This window comes from Mya arenaria, chromosome 1 (assembly GCF_026914265.1).
Source record: "Mya arenaria isolate MELC-2E11 chromosome 1, ASM2691426v1".
NCBI classification, from domain to species: domain Eukaryota; kingdom Metazoa; phylum Mollusca; class Bivalvia; order Myida; family Myidae; genus Mya; species Mya arenaria.
The window spans coordinates 62,621,774-62,637,561 of record NC_069122.1 but is presented as its reverse complement, the minus strand read 5'-3'; the positions used below and the strand labels follow the sequence as shown (position 1 = coordinate 62,637,561).

The 15,788-nt window shown below is 41.6% G+C and overlaps 2 protein-coding genes across 2 annotated transcripts; one reads left to right on the top strand and one right to left on the bottom strand.

Annotated features, from left to right (window-relative positions):
* Positions 1-2,347: 2,347 nt before the first annotated feature.
* On the bottom strand, positions 2,348-10,030 carry LOC128228433 (uncharacterized). Its single transcript, XM_052939748.1, has 6 exons — positions 9,956-10,030; positions 9,567-9,689; positions 6,776-7,937; positions 4,465-4,734; positions 2,799-2,939; positions 2,348-2,526 (listed from the first exon to the last, which is right to left on the bottom strand). Exons 1-6 carry the CDS (start codon positions 10,028-10,030, stop codon positions 2,348-2,350), a joined length of 1,950 nt encoding a protein of 649 aa, XP_052795708.1.
* Positions 9,930-15,000, top strand: LOC128233871 (uncharacterized). Its single transcript, XM_052947740.1, has 4 exons — positions 9,930-10,072; positions 10,280-12,013; positions 13,134-13,316; positions 13,952-15,000. The coding sequence occupies exons 2-4, from the start codon at positions 10,295-10,297 to the stop codon at positions 14,204-14,206; spliced, it is 2,157 nt and encodes a 718-aa protein (XP_052803700.1). The 5' UTR covers positions 9,930-10,072; positions 10,280-10,294; the 3' UTR covers positions 14,207-15,000.
* Positions 15,001-15,788: the final 788 nt, after the last annotated feature.

Below are 15,788 nucleotides of genomic sequence, written 5' to 3'. Positions count from 1 at the left end.
AGCCGTTATATGGTCTGTGTTGGTTTGTTCAACTATTTAATTTGGTAGTCATCCTTTGATTTTCTATTTAACGATGCAAAGACCTTGTCAGTTTTATAAAATTTCCTGATCTGTGGCTACTTTGTGCAGAAAAGAGGAACATTTTATGCTGAACAAAACAGCACTTGAATTTAATCTGCAACAAGCACCCTCCCTCGTGTATTATTGCTATTCCTGTACGGACGGACGGGAGAAATTTACCGTGGTGTATTCTGATCACTTATAATTCTCTTTCGTCCATGGAGACACTTTATCAATTTAGTCAAGCAACAGGAAAAGAACATAGACATGTGTCAAGCCTTATTCGTAAAATATATATATATAATACGTGGTATAGAACATGTGACATCAGGGAAGTGTTTATTGAACTGGAAATAGATAGATAAATAATTGATAAACTTGAGTTCTATCTGTTTTATCAATCTTATAGTCCACAGGGTAATCACAATTGTAGCAGATGGGACTATATTGTCTTAGAACCGGCTGTAGTTTACGTACATTTCTCTTTCAAAGGATTACATCTCAAGGATCTTATATCATATATTGTGCGACCGTCAGTTATAGAATTTTTTTGTTCAATAAATTGGCCGCTAATGGGCTTTTACAAAAGATGCCTAAACAAACAGTGAAATACATTAATATTATAAAAGTTGTAGATCTACATCCATTAAAATGCCGTTAATTTTAAATGTATTAATACAACAGCTACAGCTGTCATACTGGTATAACATTAAACAGCGTAATATGATACAACAACTGTCATGATCTGGCATTATAAAGAGATTAACAGCTACAAAAACACAACATAATTTACATGATCATGTTTGCATTGACTTTTGTTTTCACGTAAGTGTCCAACGTGCATGCTATGTACATTTCTGATTGCAAATTCAGATATCTTCCACCTCGCTAGATGGTTTTAAGGAATCTGACCTTGAAATAGAGGGATACACGTATTCCGAATCTGCAACGATCGAGATTTTGAGTCTGAGCTGCAAGATGGCGGCGAAATATTGAAAAAAATAATTGTAATTTGGGACCTGTTTTCGCGTGAAAAGTAGCATGAATTATATATTTCTAAAAAACCATGATGAGCATTCGGCTCTACAATCTCCATGTTTCCTTTGGCTTTTTATTTCAAGCTATTAGGTAGCGGAATAAAACCGTTTTGGAAAGAAATTTTAATTTACTGACACTTCTGTTTCTGTACAAAAACCTTCATGGTAAAATAAATGTTGGTTCAACCCCCTAAATGTTACAATATTACACCACCACATGTTGAATACGTTATACCTTATATCAGGTTGTTTGATTGTCCGTTGGTATTTTACAACTGTTAACAATACACGCTTCTTACACATGTTAGCTCTCCTTTGTCACTTTGACTCAAGGATAGTCGAATCTACAACAAAACAATTGGTCTGTTAAAAATGGTAACATTATTGTTATTAACCCTGTCCCTCTATAACTCTCCTGTTGATATGAACGGACATCAGAGTGATCTTAATCGTTAGATAGAATCGCTATTGGCATGTAGAAATATCTTACAGGTAATGATAACAATAAGAAACCAACAAAACATATCACTAGTGGATTTAGGGCGAGGGAGGGGGCGCACCCGGCGCGCACCCGGCGCGCAACCCGACAATTACTGTCCAAAATTCATGTAAATATGCTTACATATCCGCACTGGACATTTCACTCGCTTAAAAATTCGCAAAGAAAAATAACGTTGGATCCGCTGCTTTTGAAATTAGTATAATCAGAGCAATTCAAATCGAAGTGTTTGACTGTTTTGGTTTGCGTTCTTGATCCGCGTTCTTGATCCATACAGTTCAATATCTATGAAAAGGTATTTTTCAAAGGTTTATGTTACATTGTACATAATGCATGTATAGTTGATCCATGAGATGCAAGGGGACATGCAGATTGCCCAATCGGAACATCCTCGGCCAGTATCCAACACATTTTAATAACCCGAAGCTTGCCGAAGATGGCCGAGTAGTTATGATTGGCAGAATACCGAGTAGACTGTTACCGTGATGATTAATTTTTTTTCTTCAAATTAATGAATTCGTCAGTTTCTTCAATGACATACTAAGTAGGAATTAAAGATAATAAGGCAGGTTCTTTGGGTGCATATTACGGAAATGGATAAATATTGATGCAAGTATTTATTGTAATAAACGTTTACAATATGTAGCCGAGAGAAAATAATGGAAACAAAAAAACAACAAGCGTCATTTTTTGTTTGGCAAACATGATCAGTGTATCCTGGAGAACCAGGCGTTTTCAGACGGATACGCCGCTACATTTCAGGCTCGGAGACGCACATGGTTTCCTGCAGGTCGTGAATGTTGCACGGTAGCTTCACTTTAGCGCAGAACGCTACCGGAAACCAGTCACCCACGCATGCACAATACTGGTCCTCCAGTCGGGCAATCTCCCCGTACTTAATAATGTAATCGCCCACGGAACATGTCTTTCCTAAAATGAAAATGGGATTCTTCCATTCAACAACATGTTGTACACGATCTAATACATTCTCTTGAAGGACACATTGATGGCAAGCCGCTCGGTGCCATCCATTCAATCAAGTCCCTGAATCTTTAAGGAACGTTTTTTTCCTCTCAGGTGCTTACATAAAAGTGTCCATATTCAAACTGCATAAAAAGGTAGACACAGCGAATAATGTATAAAAATCGTTGTTAGTATCAAATATTCGATGAGCTATACAAAAACCTGCTTCCCTCTCCTACCTTTGGGGCAGTAGTACTGACAGGAGTTCTCGTCCCTGACTGGGTCTACACACTGGAGCGGCGTGGCCGGACAGGGGGCCGGTGAACACGTGACACCGCTCCCATCACACGTGCACCCGTCACACCGCAGACCCACCGGACCTTAGAGAGGGATAGAAAGATTCACTTTGCTGATAGGAGAAATAAATTACAATGCATTCGACATTTTAGTCAAAACAACTAATATATTTTGTATAAGTAGTTGTTAATTTGTATAGAGCTCATTCAATTTGACCTATAAGGGCTATTAACTTTAGACATTTGATACTTATGTTTGTTTATGTACACATTATGCAACTTTTGAAAGTCTTGGTTTGGCCTACCCGGTTAATGTTTATCAAAGTATCACACTTGATTCAGTACTTTTCAATGTCCTGACATGTGAAAGACATTTCACGAGCGATAAAATGGTACATTCTATTTTTATTAAAACAATTTTCAAATTAGCATATATTCATGTATGTTAAATGTCATGACGCGAACAGTGGTGGATCTACCGGGAGGTCACTGAGTGCCCGTGCCCCCCCCCCCCTCCCTCAGCTGACCTGCAAGTAATGTTTTGGGGCACATCTTAATTGATTTAACTGTAAAATAGTTTGTTTTGTCGCAATTTCAAGTTTATACAATTATTTGAGCCAATAAATAATTGACCCTGATTCTCGTGCTCCGTTATTTATGGTATGCCAATTTATAGTATAGTATACGACACGAAAAAGAGGCTTGAAAATGACATCAGGCCCCGAATATTCGATTATGATAAATCGGCGCCGCAGTTTACATAGACAGCTATTAAATCAAAAGTAAACAAATATGCCTACATTTTACTGTTTTCAGAATATATCCTATACCAGTACACATTATATGTTCGTTATTGCTTTTAATGTCATTATGTGTCAACAAGATATGTGTGTGCATGCCGTGCATTTAACAAAAGTTTAAATTCAAAACGTTGCCGCTTGAAACTTTCTATTTCGGCCTTTATTAAAGCCCATTTCTCGGAATCATGCTAGAGCCTTTGTAAATTAATACAGAATAATTTATTTGAAGCCCTTTTTGGATTTGTTTTGTCAAGTTGTTTTTACTACAGGTAACTTAAATGACAATGCCACCCGAAGTGAGGTATCGTTGAGTGCAATCAATATTCTTAATTACTGTAGGTTTATATAGTATTTATTCTACATTACATATGTTTGTCGAATGGTCGATCAAGGGGAAGAAAGGGCATATGTCTTATATATGCAAACAGAGACATCGATGTTAACATCGAAGAGGTGGTCACAGACTTTGCAAGGATGCAGTCAATACGGTTGAAGCTGCAAAACGTCATTGACAGCGACGACAAATGTCAATTCCATGTTATCATATGATTAAAATAATGCATTCAAAAAAGTTTTATATATCTATAATAAGTTGTGCCCCCCCCCCCATTTAGAAAGTCCTGGACCCGCCACTGGCGAATGTGTGCTCTTGTCGAAGGTTGTTTGTCGGAGGTGATCAGTTGTATTATACACACAAGGGCTATTATTTATCGACGGATTATAATCCCGGTATTAGTCAATTAAATTGATGAATCCCACCCATTGGCGTTTTAATTGTATCTACATGTAGATATATTAAAACTATTTACCCATTGGGACGAGGTCACCCTTGTACCGACAGCCGCACTTTGGACAGCACGAGTTCTCGTCGAACAGCCAAAGGCGACTGGAGCACGCGATCGTTGGGCACCTGACCGCCTTACACGCGCTCTCGCACTCCAAGCAGCATCCGTCACTAGAGGGTTTTTGGCGTCCCACACCACAGGGCGGTCGCGGACACCTACGTCTCTCACACGTGACGTCACCAGTAACGTGACATCGGCAAACGTGGCACTTCTCCGAGGGGTGCGGGAACGTGCCTATAGTGAAAAGGGGACTACGATTTAGATGCGTGTACGTGGATGTAAAGGCGATATCTAAATTACTCTAGCAATAGCCATGTTCAAAAGTGTTTCATTCTGACCTCAAGACGAATACAGCTTTTTTAAAGCTATATAGTGTGTTGAATACATTTAGAGACCGTCGTGTCCCACCTGCCAAGATAATACGACAAACTATCGATGGTTAATTAAAATAATATAAGATATCAGTTTCAAATTTTTCTTAATTCAATTGACATGAGTAAACACTCAGGTGTTTTTGCAACTTAAGGCAACGGAACTGTAGCGTTACTCAGTATACTTGACATTTATTTTATATTTACAAGCTAAATGCCCAGTGGATGATTTTAAAATGGTCACCGTCAACGCAAGTGCATTAAACGGTGTTTAACATTCAAGTTAAAATGAGTTGATATTTGTATCAAATTTAAATCAATATTGTACTAGCAATAATATAATACATTTCAAAATGTTTACAAACGATGAGGCTGGATGTTTTACCATGAAAATGCGTTTGGACTTTGTGACAAAATATCTATCATGCGCTTTTTATAAAAGGGTTATCTGCAACCTCGTTTCACTATGCGTGTGCTTAATTGTATGTACGAGTGTCATATGGAGTTATAAACTTTCATATCAAGCATTCAGAAAAGTAACCGCAAGTGACATCAATCAAAAACATTCAGTTTTCACTGATCTACCTGCTAGCCCACACGCTAGCCCGCTCCAAGTGGAGGTCACTGATTTACCTGCTAGCTCGCGCCAAATGGGGAACACTGATCAACGTACTAGTCCGTTCAAAGTGGGAAACACTGATCTACTTGCTAGCCCGGTCAAAATGGGGACCACTGATCTACCTGTTAGCCCGGTCAAAATGGGGACCACTGATCAACCTGTTAGCCCGCTCAAAGTGGCGAACACTGATCAACGTGCTAGTCCGCTCCAAAAGGGGAACACTGCCGACATTTTACCCCTTCAACGTAACTGGGTTATTCTTCTTATTGTCAATGACGGCTATTTCGACTTCCTGCGGAACTGGCTGTGGTATTACGAGAAGCTTAATCTTGACGTCCCCGTGACGGTTGTGGCCGAGGATGATACGGTGATGAAGAAACTAAGGGCACTGGACAAGAACTACCTGACGGCGAAGCGGAGCCACCAGGTTGGCATTCGAAAGTCACAGCGTTATGGCACTTTCGTGTTCAACATGCTCACATTCCGCCGCCCGCTCCACATCGACGAGCTGCTGGAGACTGGACGTGACGTTATGTACATGGATGTGGATACCGTGATGCTCTTAGACCCGTTCCCGCACTTCCGGGGGAGCCACGATGTCTGGATGCAGGTCGACCATGGCAATGCAATCAACACCTACTGCACTGGGTTGATAGCCGCTCGCAACAGTCCCCGCACGCGCGCCTTCATGCGCGAATGGGCGGACACGATGCAGGGCCGCACTCAACGCCACAACGACCAAATGTACTTCGCAGCCACTCTCTCCATAGCCAGCAAAGACAGGCTCGATATATTGCCGCTCAACAAGTTCTTCTTCCCGGACGGAAATTTGTACTTCGACAATTTTACCGACATTCAAAAAAAAGATGTGGTTATTGTTCATAACAATTTCATTCAGGGAAATGATCAAAAAGTTAACAGGTTCAAGGAAAATGGTCTTTGGAAAGTCGGGGAGGCGACTGAGTAATAAGACCATGGTTTTTTTAACGTTTTCTTACAAATGCGAAAACCTTTTATAATAAAACATATAAAAAAAAACAATGACATGTCTTAAAACGAAATATCTCAGATTCGTAAACTTGTCTGTTTATTTCAAAAAAATATGTATTATAATGTAACCGCCAACGCCCATTACGCAGAGTCTGACATTACTGAAAATAACTTTTAAAGGAATAACTTACTTCATAAAGGATAATTAATCAGTAAAATGACTCGTTGTAATACAATGAAATATACTGATTAATACGGATAATTTTCGAAACTTTTATATAACGAATGTACGTACCGATATCATAGGTGGCATTCCCCACTTTGCAGCCGTCCGTCGAGCTAACGGATACGGTCTCCGTCGTTGTCACCTCGTCGTCCGGATCCTCCGTCGCCATCGGCGGTTCCGTCAGTATATACGTAGTGCCTGGCCCCTCGGTCGACGGTGGAAGGTCCGTCCGTTCTGGCCCGTCGGTCACCGTCGGAACGAATGTTGTTTCCGGTCGATCAGTTACCGGTGGACGCTTGGTTGTTTCCTGTTTATTGGTTACCGGTGGACGTGTTGGCGTTTCCGGTTGTTTTGTCACTTGAGGACGCTTGGTAGTTTCCGGTCTATTGGTTACTGGCGGACGTTTTGTCGTTTCCGGTTGTTTGGTTATTGGCGGACGCTTGGTAGTTTCCGGTTTCTTGGTCACTGGCGGACGCTTGGTTGTTTCCGGTTGCTTGGTCACTGGCGGACGCTTGGTTGTTTCAGGTATTTTGGTAACTGGTGGACGCTTGGTTGTTTCCGGTTTCTTGGTGACTGGCGGACGCTTGGTTGTTTCCGGTTTCTTGGTCACCGGCGGACGCTTGGTCGGCTGTGGCCCCGTCTCAGATGTCCTGTCATCGCTGCTTTTACTGCTCTTTTCTTCGATGTCGGACTTTTTGCTGGATTTCTTCGATTTTTTTGAATGCAGTTTGCTTTTGAAAGATTTTAAGTTGGACTTACTTGATTTTCCTTTACTATGAAGTGATTTCCTGGATTTAGAGCTTTTTTTCGATTTCGGTTTGCTCTTCAATGATTTTAAGGGTGGTTTGAGCGATTTCGGGTGTTTGCTTGATTTCTTCGAAGACTTATCTTTTGACTTATCTTTTGACTTGGATTTGCCAGGTTTGCCCTTGAATACATCAATAATCGAACCTTTGCTCTTGCCACCTTTGTCTTTAATTAGGTCAATAACTGGTCCGCGACTCTTGGATTTCTCTTTGGCAACTTTGTCCTTTATTAGGTCAATAATTGGTCCGCCCTTGCCGGACTTGTCCGATTTGCTCTTGGATTTCCCCTTCCCGGATTTGAACAGGCCTTTCCCGGACTTGTTAGACTTCTTGGATCCTCCGCCTTTACTCTTTTTCGCCTCCACGAGACTCACGATACAGACGAACAGCAGGAACAACAACAACAGGCGAAACAGGTTTCTCGTCTGGAATAAAGTGTGACGAGATTACGTTCATGTTTACTGTACAGTGGTTGAGAAACGTGAAACGACTAGAAAACGAATAGTTTAGTCCAATGATCGAGATTACCATGACAAATATAATCTTATTAAAATATGAATTAAACATGTATTATTATTATTATTATTATTATTATTATTATTATTATTATTATCAAGTAACTTTATTAAGCAAACAATTTGCAAAAAAAAAGAAATGTTCAACATGTACCATGATGAAGCCGTCCAACACAATTTAAGATTTCAAACAATGGCCGGCTTTTATAAAGCACTTAGTACGGCCTAAGAAAAAATTCCTTGGTTCTTGTTCTACTGGAAACGACTGAGGGACGGGCATATGTGTGTGTGTGTATGGGGGGGGGGTGAAGGCTGGAAAACCCCGAGATGTCTAAGGGACGGGCATATGTGGAGGGGTGAAAGGCTGGAAATCCCCGAGATGTCTGAGAGACGGGCATATGTGGAGGGGTGAAAGGCTGGAAATCCCCGAGATGTCTGAGGGACGGGCCTATGTGGAGGGGTGAAAGGTTGGAAATCCCCGAGATGTCAGAGGGACGGGCATATGTGGAGGGGTAAAGGCTGGAAATACCCGAGATGTCTTATGGATGGGCATATGTGGAGGGGTGAAAGGCTGGAAATCCCCGAGATGTCTGAGGGACGGGCATATGTGGAGGGGTGAAGGCTGGAAATACCCGAGATGTTTTAGGGACGGGCATTTGTTGAGGGGTGAAGGCCGACGGTCGGACGGATGTTCTAAATTTGCTGTAGATGGTCATGTTACGATTTCTTGAGTAATCACATCTAGCATTGGCCAATTGCAAAAAAAGATTTGGATAAGCTGTCTACCCTCGCGGGTATCCGTACTATTCCTGTACGAACGAACGAACGGGTGCAATATACCGGGGCATATTCTGATGGATCCGTTTTTCTCGCCTTAAATACTCTTACGTTCATGGAGATGATTTATCAATTAAGATCAGCTACAGAAAAAAAATATGGACATTTGTCAAGCCTTATTTGTAAAAATATACAATATTTTTATATAACTTGTAACATCAGGGATGTCTTTAATTAAACTGGGAATAAAAGGGTAATTAACTGGTAAACTTGAGTCTTATTTATTTTATCAATCTAAGTCCACAAGGTAAACACAATTGTAACAGTATAAATGGCGGTTTGTTTTGTGTGCCGTTGACCCGACGTCGATAACCCGCCACAGATGGGACTATTGTCTTGGAGACGGCTGCAACTTACGTACAATTTTCTATTTGCTCAGAGATCTTATATCATATATTATGTGACCCTTGGTTATATCGTTACAACGTCTATATTAGTTGTAATATTCGCAACATTTGGTTAAGTGTACCGACATAATAATAAGCCTACGTTAAAAGTCACAATGGCAGCATCTTTCAACAAACATCAGAATATAAAGCATTATGTTAATCAGTAATTAAAATTGGGAGTAGGTTCCTGATAATCCAATAATGTATCATACTGAAGCAGCAGGTGCTTATTTTTTACGTCAATGGACACGTAGCTTGCTGTACGTGGACGCCCACGCATGTAAAGCTTTTACAGAAATGAGTGGACAAATACCATAAAGTAATCATCATCATCATCAGCACCAGCAGCAGTAGCAGCACCACCACCACCACCATCAGCATTAGCAGCAGTCACAGCAGCATTAGCAGCACCACCAGCAGCAGAATCATCATTAGCCTATCACCGAATGCAGTTCACATTAAGTTGGTTCAGGCCCTAACAGGTTAATGTAATTTATAATGGAAAACTAAATCTAACTTCCTTTTACGTACCAGAATGCAAATTATACAATTTTATTTTTACCAATATTATTATGTTTATATACATGGAATCAAAATCGATTTCTCATTGATCCATATACATTTCAAATATTCTTTGATGCTTATTCATAGATGATTGAAATCATTTCTATAGGCAGTGAATTTCACCTACCTCAATGTAACCTTAATAATCAGGGAACGGTTTGTGATGTGGGAATGTTCCACAAAGCGACTCTTAAGAATGTGTTGCCATTGCATTTATTAATACCCTAAACACGACTATAATGGATTAATTAAAAGGTAAATCCATTTGGTAATTAAAGCGCACATCTATACTTTGTTGCTTTGTTACGCGTTTAAGTTTGTTTCAATATGATAATTCAAAATGGAAATCATTACGGTATATAATAATTACAATTGTCTTACATTTATACAATTAACAGACACGATAAAGGATGTGAAACTATAATAAACTTCTTATAAAATCTATATTGACTGTTTTAACAGACATTTACGAACCTGATGAGTAGGCGGGATCGAAGCCCCCAGAAGGGGAAGTCGAGGACGAGCCCTACCAAGGAGCGCAGCCCCGGCCGGGAACCAGACAGGGCCAAGGTGGAGGACTTTATCAAGTGTGAGCTATGTAAACAGATGCTGGACGGCCCCAAAACTCTCGGATGCATGCATTCGTTCTGCCGGAACTGTACACTGACCTACATCTCCGAGACGGTCGGCAAGGGCGGGGCGTCCTCCAGTAGCATCGTGTGTCCGATATGTTTACAGCCTACACCGCCACCGCCTTCCTCCAAGGGTAAGGAACACTGGGCGGACGACCTCCCAACCAACGAGTTCCTGTCAAGCTACTTGGAAGCCGTCGGGCTGAAGGTCCAAAACCGGAAGTGCGACACGTGCCGGCGACAGCACAAATCTGAGGAGGCCTCTCAATGGTGTAGCAGCTGCCATGACGCATTGTGTGACGAATGCGTCAACTTCCACAACGCATTGAAAACAACGAAACAACATCAGCTCGTGTACCTGACGAAAATTCGCAACCAACCCATCGAGAACATCATATCTCACCCTCATTGCAAACAACATGGTGGAGAAACTGTGAGCCGATACTGTGAGAACCACGCTGAAATCGTCTGCGAAAAATGTGTAGCCTCGCAACACAAGGGTTGCCGGGACGTTCGGTCGCTTAAGGAAGCTGCCGGCGCCCACAGACCGGAAATCAACGGGACTAGCTCCACACTAGGAGAGGAAACAAAGCTTGCTAAAGCGATATATGACGATAGGTCCAAGTCTGACAGAACGCTGGACGATATTCAGGCGAGGTTGCTACAGAGGATTCAAAGCGTACGAAAAAAGATAAATGATAACCTTACCAAATGTGAAACTCAGATAATAGGCGAGCTGTATGACGTGCACGGGAAAGAGAAGGCGACTGTACAGGCCGAAATGAAAGAAGCTCAGAGGATCAAGAAGGCGGCCGGTAAGGTTCATGGACTGGCGGAAAGCAGCTCCAAATATGGCACCGAGTGTCATGTTCTCCAGAACATGCCGGGAACTGGATCACAGAGCGAACACTACAAGGGAAAACTCGCGTCGCTGAACGGAAGAATCAGGAATACAAAGATAGATTTCGTTATTGATGGCAATTTAGAGCGGCTTATGACGAGCGTCAGCAGGCTGGGCGAAATACGAGTGACGTCATCTTCAGCTGAGATGGTCACATCACAGGCGTTGCGGGTGGCTAAGGCGGACTCCGACCCGGAGGATGAGACAGACATTCGCGGGTCCAGGCGGACGCTGCGCTCCATAAAGAGCATGAACAGCATCAAGTCTGGCGGCAGTGCAAATCTGTATGCGCACTTAACGGAAACGTTTAGCGGGCGGTCCGAGACGGACACGGAGAGTTGCTGGTTCACCGGGGCCGTCTTTCTGCCGAACGGAAGCCTCGTACTGGTGGACCGCAACAACAGCAAGCTGAAGCTGGTGGACCGCTCATGTCAGCTCGTACAGGAACTCCATCTGGAACAGCAGCCGTATGGCATCACTGTGGTGACGGCCAATCAGGTGGCCGTGACGCTTCCCCGAGAAAACAAGGTGGAGATCTATGACATTGGTGCATCCTTCGTCCTCCAGGAGAGCTTCCTGCTGAACGACCGGGGCTACGGGATCTGCTTCGCCGTCGACAGGTTCGCGGTCCTCGCCGCCTGTGCCTCGCCACCTGCCATCAAAGTAAGTATAGATGTTTACATCAAAGGATTCGAATGTTTACGTCATCTTGAAGGTAGTTTTTTGTTTAACGAAACCAACAAAAAAGGAGGTAAACCATATTAATGATACAAGTTAAAAATGTATTGAAACCCATAAAAAGTTTTATGATACACCAATTATAGATACACAGTACACATGCATTCCGGAATGCTGTTCTGTTGTTTGTTATGTTTTTCTTGACAATGTTAGTTTGGTTGAGACCTTGCCCTTAACGTATAACCAACTTCGTATGGTATTAATAGTAGTGAACAAAATGACAAAATACAGATGTACGCAGAAAGCAGTCAAACGTTTAGACTCTGTTTTCGGTACATGGATCATGTATACATCTTCCATAGGAAGACTTGTTATAATAATGTATCGTGCTTTTATTAATTTGATGAAGCAAGAGAAAAGACTAAACCAAATCCTAAATTTAAGTTAAAACAAATGATTGTATGAATTATTATTACATGATAGAACTTGAAAAACCCCACAGCGTACCACATAGGTTTTTTGTACACCATCGTACATTTACAAAACTTCTCAATTATCTTTTCTCATTTTTTTTTTGTAATAGAAATCTCCTAATTTCAAATATTGAAAAAAAATATTTTTACGGAAACTATAGGGGCTGGCTTTCGAGCATTTCCTGTCTGCGTGTATGACGCTTCTCCTCTGAATTTTCTCTGTATAACTATTAATTTATTTGTTTTAAACGTGGCAGAGGTGTTTGGGGTACTCACACACGAATTTTCTCAATTTGTTGTCAAAAATGATGCATATTTGAGGTATTATTATTTTCCTCCTACATGTCTATTGAAATAAAAATACACTAGGATTTAAGGGGGAGGGGCGCCCGCCAGGTGCCCCCACCTAGATCCGCTAGTGCATACCATTTCTCTCACCCTTCCATCCGGGCGTGTCTGATACGTCACCTATATGAACTCTACCCCCTCGATCTCCCCCTGATGTCTCCTGTATACCCCCCTATCTCCCCTATGCAATCTGTATTAGCATGAGCGTGAAATTATTTGCAAGTAAATGCTGAATGAACATCGTCGAGCTGTAATCTCTCCTTACATCTCTGTTATCCGTGCAGGTGCTGTCCCGGTCCGGTGAGGAGAAACATAGCCTGTGCCCTAAGGACGACTACCATCCGATGTTCTTCCGGCCCTGGTACGTGCAGATGGACACTTCCGGTCAGAATATGTACGTCTCCGACACCCACAGGTGTCACGTGACCTGTATCACCGGAACCGTCCTCAAACAGTGGGTGTATAAGGTGACAATTGTTTTGTATAACTTTATATATTCGTATTGGATGTTGCTCAATACCGACACAGAACCGATGGGGCGGGGGCGGCATGTTACCACTGGGTGTAGACATGTCGGGGAATAGTCCGACAATGCAGTTCACTTATTTGCCTGAATATTTCTCAAACGTTGTCGTACCATGGTACATCAAGCAACGCCTGACTAATCAAGATGGCTCTGACCAAAATACTTCCACCTTTGTTCTTTTCGGCAAAATCAAATCAAGTGTGCAATTTAGAAAACTTTCATAAACTGAGTTCTTTAATTCCGTTCATCGTGCCACACCCGATGTCTTCCCAGCTCCTTTTGTCCGATGGTCAGTTACACAAGCATATTTTCGAGAGGCACCACGCCCATTTATTGTGTGGTTAACTTTTTCTTCGCATAAATATCACGAGAAATATAGCTTGCTCTATCAGTTGGGAGCAGTTGGGCCCAACTTTGTAGGATAGCTATTGAAGTCTTCGTATCAAATTTCAAATGTGCGTATACTGATTATACAGATGAGTGCACACTTTAATAGTGAAGCTGAATGTATTGTCCTTTATTCCCCAAAAAGCATGGGGTTTTTTAACAAAAATATGCTATATACATGAACTTCAGGACACGAGCCTTAATTCTCCGCGAGGCCTGCACGTGACGAAGGACAAGCGCGTGCTGGTGTGCGGGTTCGGTTCTGACAACGTCCAGTTGCTTAGCAACGATGGTGACCTCATCGGTGACCTTCTCGCACGCAGTGATGACGTCATGGGGCCACAGGACGTGACCTTGAATCAGGCGGAAGATAAAATGGCATTGACCTTTGACCCTTCAAGCGGAAATAGTGACACAGTCAGAATTTACAGCGTGAACTTGTAAAGTGTCAAACAAACAAAAAACTGAAAACAAATCATAATAACTACCACGATGCAGGCAAACAAATGCCACTATCCAAAGGGGAGCGCATCCGCCCCCTCACCAATAGGGTTAGGGTTAGTGTTTTATTTAAACGTAAGAGAAAAATGCAATAAAATACGCCATGTATGCATACACATACACTGTTTCGAACTAGTAATTGTTAAAAATTTCCCCAAAACCCCACTGCCGAAATTTTCAACCAGATAATCTTCGCTTCTGAAGGAGGGGTGCGAGTCAAACGGTTACACCCCTAAGTTGAGCCACCTCTAACGTCAAAACCTCCTGAAATGTTGGCGCAACGCAATCATAAAACGGCATTCTGTCATAAGTATGTCGAATTTTTTATATTATTGACCTAAAAATAATGCGATGCCCGTATCTGATCGTTGAGTTCTTGTTGAGTTATTGTTAACCCTAGGTCCATTTTCTGAAGATAAGGAATTGATATCAACGGATATGACATCAACATTCCCTCCAAGTCTTGAAAAGTTCCACTTGAGTTACTTTATTAGTTTATGTTATTACATGTAGTTTTGCTTTATACTTCATTTTCTTTCATGCTTTTTGATAAAATATAGAGTTTTATCAGTAAAATAAAATAACAACAGTAAAAATATCAATTTGATACTTTCACTTCAAAATAAGGAGTGGAAATATCAATTTTCAGAACTACTTTTAAAATCCATTGTAGTTACTTCCCCTTGATCAAATCAGAACACTTCATTTTTGAAAATGAAAATGTTTGCAAATAAAATGTTTGAAAAATAAGAAATGTTACATAATAGTTTTAAATCAAGATGTATTTGGAAAATTACAACTTACCGTTTATTAGAAAATTGGTTATCCCTATTTTAAATGTTTTCTTGATATTGACGGTGTATTATGGGGGTTTGGGAACCAGTAAGTGATGTATTGGGGTTTGGGAACCAGTAAGTGATGTATGGGGGGTTGGGAACCAGTAAATGATGTATTGGGGTTTGGGAAACGATAAGTGATGTATGGGGGTTTGGGAACCAGTAAATGATGTATTGAGGTTTGGGAACCAGTAAGTGATGTATGGGGGGTTGGGAACCAGTAAATGATGTATTGGGGTTTGGGAAACGATAAATGTTGTATGGGGGTTTGGGAACCAGTAAATGATGTATTGGGGTTTGGGAAACGATAAATGTTGTATGGGGGTTTGGGAACCAGTAAATGATGTATTGGGGTTTGGGAAACGATAAATGTTGTATGGGGGTTTGGGAACCAGTAAATGATGTATTGGGGTCTGGGAACCGATAAGTGTAGTATGGGGATTTGGGAACCGATAGATGTTGTAACGTTGGGCTGGGGAACTGCCAAATTTGTGGGGGCTCGGGAACCTTTAAACGTTGTATGCGGGTAAGGGAACCGTTAAATGTTGCGACGGGGAGGGCTGAGGAACCGATGAATGTTGTAATTGGGTTTTCTGGGGTTTCATTTTGGATTCATGGTCTGTACAATCTGGTGTATTCTTTGGATATTTGACATGAAAACTTAGGGGTGACGGGCGCCGGCGCGTATA

Excerpts from the sequence above, each read along its gene's own strand:
- LOC128228433 (XM_052939748.1), bottom strand. The coding sequence starts at position 10,030 with ATGCAATGGCAACACATTCTTAAGAGTCGCTTTGTGGAACATTCCCAC. Across the intron at positions 7,938-9,566 it reads ATGATGATGATTACTTTATG|ACGAGAAACCTGTTTCGCCT; the intron begins GTATTTGTCCAC and ends ACTTTATTCCAG. Across the intron at positions 2,940-4,464 it reads GGGTGACCTCGTCCCAATGG|GTCCGGTGGGTCTGCGGTGT; the intron begins GTAAATAGTTTT and ends TCCCTCTCTAAG.
- LOC128233871 (XM_052947740.1), top strand. The coding sequence starts at position 10,295 with ATGAGTAGGCGGGATCGAAGCCCCCAGAAGGGGAAGTCGAGGACGAGC. Across the intron at positions 12,014-13,133 it reads CCTCGCCACCTGCCATCAAA|GTGCTGTCCCGGTCCGGTGA; the intron begins GTAAGTATAGAT and ends TTATCCGTGCAG. Across the intron at positions 13,317-13,951 it reads TCAAACAGTGGGTGTATAAG|GACACGAGCCTTAATTCTCC; the intron begins GTGACAATTGTT and ends CATGAACTTCAG.